Below are 7,940 nucleotides of genomic sequence, written 5' to 3'. Positions count from 1 at the left end.
ATCCATCCATAGCTAGGGCAGTCCATGCGATAGAAGTGAGTGGGAACAGACTTACCCTTCCTGCGTGTTTTTACACTACCACAGCAGCAGCCGTTCTGGCTCGTAAGCAGAAACCTTTACATGCCGCCGTGCTCTTTGGTTTGCAGCGCAGTATATCAGCAGCTGAAAGAAGCTTTGACATAAGCGTATGGAGAGGAAAAAAACCCAAACCCAAAAAAATCTGGGAAAAAAAAAAATGGTGTGAGTGACTGTTTTGAATTAACTTCATTCATTTCCTTTGTGTTGCGTTCTGTTTTTTAAGGTCCAGGTCTCCCTGTGCCACTTCCTCTCGCTCTAGAAGTTCGCATACCTACTGCAAGTCAAGATCAGGCCCTTCCCACCCTCGCTGCTGCTCTCAATCATCTAGTCGTGCCCCCTCTCATTCCTACCCACGATCACCACCATATCCAAGAAGAGGCAGAGAGAAGAGTCGGGGCTGTCATTCTAGCTCAAGGTCACGTGGTTATCCCCGCTCAAGGTCAAGGTCACCTGGCTCTCCCCGCTCGTGCTAGTGGACTCACCCTTTCTCTCATCTTCCCTTAACTGAACATTTTTGGAAAAAAAACTGCGGATACAGAATTTAAATAAAAGCTATTTTATGAAGCATTACAAAAGATGACAGTGTGCACCTCGCCCGTTACGACTGGACTGCGCCCTTTTTTCCTCTTGGCACTGGTTCTACCAGAGGAAGCCCCGTCAGACGGAGTGAATAAAAGCCAGTTACAAAAGGAACCATCATTAATACCATGGAGGAGTACAACAAGGACAACACTGCGACACCCTGAGATGTCCCCTCCCTGCGCTGTCCCTAGGGTGCGGGCAGCCAAGTGCCACTCGGCAGAGCCCCAGCATCTCCCCCAGGCTGCCTTGGGACAGGAGGGGACAGCAGGTGGGGACAGCCCGGGGGTGACAAGAGGGGACAGCTGGTAGTAACAGGCCTGGGGGGTGACAGGAGAGACAGCTGATGGGGACAGCCTGGTGGGTGACAGGAGGGGACAACTGTTGGGGAAAGCCTGGGGGTGACGGGAAGGGTCAGCGGCTGGGGAAAGCCTGGGGGTGACAGGAGGGGACAGCAGGCCGTGACAGCCTGGGGGTGACAGGAGGGGACAGCAGGCCGTGACAGCCTGGGGGGTGACAGGAGGGGACAGCAGGCTGTGACAGCCTGGGGGGTGACAGGAGGGGACAGCAGGCCGTGACAGCCTGGGGGGTGACAGGAGGGGACAGCAGGCTGTGACAGGCTGGGGGGTGACAGGAGGGGACAGCAGGCCGTGACAGCCTGGGGGTGACAGGAGGGGACAGCAGGCCGTGACAGCCTGGGGGGTGACAGGAGGGGACAGCAGGTAGTGACAGCCTGGAAGGTGACAGGAGGGGACAGCAGGCCGTGACAGCCAGGGGGTGACAGGAGGGGACAGCAGGCTGTGACAGGCTGGGGGGTGACAGGAGGGGACAGCAGGCAGTGACAGCCTGGAAGGTGACAGGAGGGGACAGCAGGCCGTGACAGCCTGGGGGGTGACAGGGCACGGGGCGGTGATGTGCCCAGGGCTGTTGGGAGAGCCCCCACAGGCGCAGGGGCTGACAGGTGACACTGGGTGGTGAAGGCCCCAGGGGGTGACAGCAGGGACACCGCAGCCCTGGGGGGTGACAGGGCACGGGGCGGTGACAGGCTGGGGGACAGCAGGGACACCGGCGGCCCAGGCGGGGCTGATGAAGGCCCCTCCCCCAGGGGCGCTGAGTGGCCCCCTGAGCCCCTCTGTCACAATGCGGAGCCGCCTGGGTTGCCATAGCGAGCAGCTTGGCCTGGCAGCGCTGGTGCGAGGAGGGAGCGGAGGCCGAGCCAGGGCCTGTCCCCATCGTCCTCCCACCGGGGCTGCGAGGAGGAGCCGGCGGGCTCAGCCCGCGCTGCTGGCCCCAGCCCCTTGGTGGGCCCTGACCTGCTGTGGGGGCCGCGAGGCCAGGGGCTGCGTGAGGTGCCATCACGGAGCGGGCACCGCCTGGCCCCGGCCATGTCGTGTGTCCACTACAAGTTCTCCTCCAGGCTGAACTCCGATGTGGTCACCTTTCACGGCCCCCACATCTCCCTGCGCGACCTCAGGCGCCAGATCATGGGCCGCGAGAGGCTGAAGGCGACCCACTGCGACCTGCAGGTCACCAACGCCCAGACCATGGAAGGTGCGTGGGGGCGGCGGGCGCGGGGACCGGGGACCGGCCGGCTGGCGGCGGCGCAGGCGGCCAGTGAGGCGGTTGGGCCACGGCCGGCAGCGGTGACTTGTGCTGGGGCCTCAGAGCTGCTCTTGGGTGGTTGTGCGCTGGCAGCTGGCATGAGGGCTGTGTGCGCAGCCAGGCACAGCAGCGTACGGGGTCCGTGTGCGACACCGCGCGTGGAAGAGGTTTGGTTTCCGGGAACCCTTCTAGCTAAAACGATAAGGGAATGTGGGACAATGCCTTGTCATCACAGACCTGCCAGATTTCTTTGAAAGCCGGCAGAGAAGGCTGATCGTGATAGAAAAGGAGTGGGTGGCTAATTTAAAGGGGAAAAAAAAGTGGGTTTGGTGACTGAAATTTGTCTTCAGCTACTTTCACTCCACCGCATTGGAAAAGTGGTGCTTGGCTGCTGCAGAAAGTGCTCAGTAGCAACGTTTTGGATCAAGAGTGTATCTGTGAGTGAGAATCTATGCAGACCCTGGCAAGCCATCTTGTAGACGGGTGTTCTGTCTAAAGTATACTTGGCATTTCTTGCTAATACAGCTTCTTTGCTACACCAAAGACATTTTCATTCAGATGCTATTGAGCATCATTTCTTCATTTCTGTCAAACGGTGTCAGGGCAGTACTGAAGTTTTATGGCAGATTAGTTATGGTGAATATACCTAAAAATGTTCTTAGAGAAACCCTCAGTTCTTTTGAATCTGAGAAATGGTGCTTGATTCTCAGAGACGGTAATGGTTTTGTATTACTGAGTGTGCTGTTTCAGTTTGGTAATCTACCGTCTGGCAAAGCTTGCATGTGATTAAAGACTTTGGGATATGACTTGTCAGAAATACAAAGACTTGGAAACCATCTCCATTCCTTAAACATTCAAATTTTATCGGTTGGGTTTTTTTTCTTTTTTCCTGTGGTTCTGTGACATTCCCACAACAGTCTTTTCTTGACAATGTGTGCTCACAGGATTTTTTCCTCTTCCTCTTTGATGTATTAAAACTTAAACAGAATAACATGTCTGCTGCGGTAACTGTAACTTTGGCCCCAGCCTTTCAAGTGGTTGGACCTAAACACGCTGTTTACCTACAGATAGGTAAAGCATGTTCAGGAGAGTATCTGTGAGGAGACTTAACAGCACGGTGTTAGGGGTCTTGGGGGTGTTACGGGATCGCGTGTCATATACAGCAGTAGAGACAGACATGCAGGTAGAGGCAGACGTGCAGGTTGTGACACAGATGCTTACTGGAACTTTTGTAAGGGTGTTTTCCCCGTGAAAATGCAAAAATCCCCCAGTGGTTGTCAGAGCAAAGCTAAGGAATACAATTCAGTGTCATACACATGTATGCCAGATTTTGGGGTTTTACACATAACCGTGAATTTCCGTTTTTATTGAACAGCATCTACGTGCTTAAAGTCACCTTCAGAAGACGAAGGAAAGAACTAGGCCAGGATGCTCTGCCTAAAGGGGGTTCTTGGAGATCTTCCCTGTGGAGATATGGTAGTGGGTTTTATAACTTTGTGCAGGAGTCCTGACTAAATGTTGGCATGATCTTGGAAAGACCCTTCAGTGAACCTTGAGTGAAGATGGCCAACTTGTTCAGATTTTTCCGAGCCACGTGATCACGGAAATCTCGTAATAGAAGCAATGCTAATAGAAGCTAAAAGTAAACAGGATTTTACACATCACTGGGGGAAAAAAAAAAAAAAGAGATGGTGGAATCTTTTTGAAGATGGTGGGAAGGCAAAATGGATGGTTGGGATGTGTTTGAAAAGGTGGGAGGCGGGGTGGGGGTGTCCTCTTCCGTGCTCGCTATTATAGAGACATGTTCTAGGGTTTTATAAGCTAACAGGAGCAAAAGCAATGAAAGTTAGATCAGGAAAGAGCCTCATGTTTTAGCAGACTCTGCTTTAGTGACTTTAGAGACCATTTTGCTGTTGGCATTGAAACGATTCAAAACAAATGGAAAAGATTTTGCTGCTTGTGTTTGACTATCAGACCTGCAGATTTCTGGAAAGGTACCGTGAGTGTGTGGACATGATAAAAGCATGACGCTGTGTGTAAAATGTTGCCTTTCTATCTGTAAAGGGATTCCCTGAAGTGCTGTGTCATGACATATTAATATCACTCTTACGAACTGACTGATGCTTTCTCTGTATTGATGTTGTTTCCAGAATACACAGATGACAATGCCCTTATTCCAAGGCACTCATCGGTAACTGTTAGGAGAGTCCCCGTTAGAGGAGTTAAAGCTACCGGCAAGACAGACCTTGGGTAAGTAGCCATAACGCGTTGTGTTCTGTGGGAGGGGTTTCAGTGTGTTCACCTTCTTTGTGGCTGTTAGTTTACGGAGGCATTCCGGTTGTCTCTTTCTTGTTAAAGCTGCTGTTAAATTGTGTTGTGACAGGGCAGATTTGAATGTATCTGTCCCAAAGCAGACTTAGATTTTTCAGCCCGCTGGGACGTGGCATTCAAAGTCCAACAGTGGTAGCTGTTCAGACGTTTGAATTGGGTTTGTTCTTGGGGTTGGTTTTTCTGAGAGTCAAGTTCTCCATCCTGTTTCCTCTAAGCAGAGAGATTCCTTACTTTATGCTTTTGCTTGTAGTGCTTTTAGAGTAAACGGAGAGACACGTTGCAGTGTGAACTGGTGATTTGTTCCCATCTGCCAGCAGTCCGAGTCTCCGTGTTTGACTGCTTCCTTTGTCTGGGGGAGGGGGGCAGGGTATTCTTACACCCCAAAGGGGTGGGGGTGGCGGGGCTGCATGCTGTCTCCAGAGGAAAGACTGAGAGTGGCCAGCTGGCAAACCGTGCAAACAAGAAGTTTCATTCTTCAGTGGTTCCTATTAGTTTCCTAAAGACAATGCCTGTGTCGGGCAAGAGAAAAAGAGCAACGTCCTAAAGCGCATTGCCTTTTGTGCCAGGACGGTGAAGGAACAGTTGATCTTCTCCAAACCTGAAGCTCAGAAAGCAGTTGAGCACATTCCCAAATGTTAGTAGTTACCTTTCTAAGTTTGATTTCCCCCTAAGCTGCTCTCTGTGCTCCAGGTATTACTGCTGTATTCCTCAGATTTATGGAGGACAGAGATCTGATTACAATTGCAGATACTCAAATGTAAGCCTGACTACAGCATTGTTGCTGTCAGCGATGTATTCGTACAGTCCAGTTCTGTATCAGCTGCATCAGCATGGTTTGAATGGTCATGTTTTCCAGCCTTCTTCAAGATAGACCTCTCCTCCACCATTAGTAGATATTATTGACTTGTGGTTTTGCCGTGTCTTTCTAATGTTAGTTCTCAATAAATAAAGTATACTGGCGAGTTACAGCGTGTCTCAAACAAACAGTACAGCAGCATCCTAGTACCCACGAAGCATCTGCAAGCAAACCCCCCTGAACTTATGTGGCTCTCCTGTAAGCTTTGGGCGTATCAGTGCTTCCAGGCACTACCAAGAGTTTCTGGATGCCACAGCACTGTGCTGCTAAGCATGGCCTTGTTTGGGGGGTTAATTTAGATCGGGATGCTTAGTGCTGTCTTGTCAATAGAGCCTCCATTTGTGGTTGGATGGCACTCTCTCCTGGTGTTGGAATGCTGCCCTAAAACGAGAGGCTAGGTGCCACTAGCATCAAAGATCCAAGAAATACCTGCACGTGGGGATAAGGGATGAATGCCGCTGCTCTCCTAAAGTTGCAAATGGATCAGGCAGGTCAGCTTTCTATTCCTTCAGCTGGAACCATTGGGGAAACAACTGGTAGAGTCGTTAGTGTTTGGGAATGGTGAATGCATGCTGTCATGGTGGAGAGGCCTTCAGAAATGCGTTAGTCACCTTGTAGTATCTTCCTCAAGGCAAGTGGATGAAGAAACCATGGTGTGGTAATCTAAAGCGTTTCCTCGCGCTTCCTCATGTTCGGGAGGTACGTGGCTGTACTTGCGAGCCTGGTGGTGGTGTAGCAGTGGCAGGAAGTATGAGCCTTTCTATTTGTGCAGGGCTTGCACAGCAGCCTTTGGGTTGCCTCTGCTCGTGGGACGCTTTGGATGATGTACGAATTGTTTGTTAACTGATGGACGGTTGCATGTTTGATTCATGAGTAGCATGCAGGTACGGACCAATGAGTATGTGGAATCTCGGCAAGGGCTTGTGTGTCATAAGTGTTTCCTAAAATACTGTAGCATGTTCCAGATGATCTTAAAGCAAGTTCTGGTAATCAAGACTTTTTTTCTTATTTTTTTAACACAGGCCTCCTCGACCACAGAAAATCCTAGGAACTGCTTTCAGGTGATGTTTCTACTGCTATTTGTAGTCACTTTAGGCTAAGTATGGTAGGTACCTGAACACAGTGCTTGGGCTTCCACAAAGAAGCACTTTTCTACAGACAACTGTTCTTGTTGTGTCAGGGGAGTGTAGAAACCAAAGTGCTCTATCTGGTACCTGTTTGTGATAGTGGGGCTATACAGATTGCCTGAAGGTGCCTTCGTATTTGGATGGCTGACTATTTAAGAACAGAAAAATGTAGCACAGTCTTCACAGTTTTGGTACTTAGAGAGCAGAAAGAAAATATCTGAGGACTTCTTCTTGCACTGCTGTATTCTGTATCTTAGAGTCATTGGGGACAAAGAAGGAATGGGATTTGGGGTTTTATTTCAGTTGCACTGAATGTACCGGGAGAGCACATTTATGTATCGAAATAAATTTCCATATTCATAAGACTACCAGTACACAATGTTTTGATGTTCAGGTTTTATAAACTGTTTTCACTGCTTTATGTTGGTTACAAGTGCTTTATTTTAAGTTCTGATCATCTTTCTTTCTTCTTCTAGAAGTCAAACTGAGCCAGCGAGTAGAACATCAAAAGAGGTATGTAAAAACACAAGCTGAAACTTTTTTCTACATGCTGCACCTAAGTCTAAGAAACGTAGCCTTGTACTAATTTTTTAATATATATAAAAATATATAAAATATACATGTTTTATCTATGATATTTATAATATATATATCTCAAACATATTTGCCAGCGAAACATAGTGTATGCTGTAAATCCAATGCATTTGATTCAGCATAGTGAAAACTGAGCAATGCCAACATTTGCGCGGTTCTAATGTGAATAATGGTATTTGTGCCTAGTAACGCATTGCATTTCGTACTGAATAGGCTAGACTATTTCTTGTATGACTGTGTGTTGTACCAATAATGTATGCTCATTTGTAGAGCTTGCAGGTTCAAGGTTTGCACCGCTGAACTTGGTGCCACTCTTCAGTACACCACCGCTTTGAATTTACATTTGGAGAAGGGGCAGCATTTTCCTTCCGGTCAGGAAACACTGTTGTTCTGCTGCTAAAACATGAATAAGTAACTCGAGGAGATACTTGACTAGTAATGGCCTAGATCTCCATTTGGCCCTTGGGGGGAATGCTACGTGCAACGATGCATTTCAAAATAGCCCTCATAGTACAAACATTACTTTGCGGTGGTGTTTGGTTTTCATCTGTAAGTATAACTGCTTGTTCTTCACTAGCATGGAGTGAGGCATTACACGAGCTCTAGGTCACTGGATCTGATCACTTTGTAAGCTCTTAGGATAACTTAATCTAGAAATTCGTGAACTTGGGGTCTAATGAAAGTAAATGAAAGACAGCGCAAAAACTATACTGCGTTCATGAACCATACCTGTGTGCATTTAGTAAATGCTGAGCTATTAACTGATTAATTTA

General features: G+C 48.8%; 1 protein-coding gene across 1 annotated transcript; it reads left to right on the top strand.

Annotated features, from left to right (window-relative positions):
* Window positions 1–2,042: 2,042 nt before the first annotated feature.
* Window positions 2,043–7,107, top strand: LOC129783530 (E3 ubiquitin-protein ligase RBBP6-like). The gene is made up of 3 exons (XM_055793481.1): window positions 2,043–2,208; window positions 4,410–4,509; window positions 7,050–7,107. The coding sequence occupies exons 1-3, from the start codon at window positions 2,043–2,045 to the stop codon at window positions 7,105–7,107; spliced, it is 324 nt and encodes a 107-aa protein (XP_055649456.1).
* The last annotated feature ends 833 nt before the right edge of the window (window positions 7,108–7,940 follow it).

Source organism: Falco peregrinus, unplaced genomic scaffold, assembly GCF_023634155.1.
Source record: "Falco peregrinus isolate bFalPer1 unplaced genomic scaffold, bFalPer1.pri scaffold_51, whole genome shotgun sequence".
NCBI lineage: Eukaryota > Metazoa > Chordata > Aves > Falconiformes > Falconidae > Falco > Falco peregrinus.
Note: the sequence above shows the minus strand (reverse complement) of the source record. Positions and strands in the feature narration are given on the sequence as shown.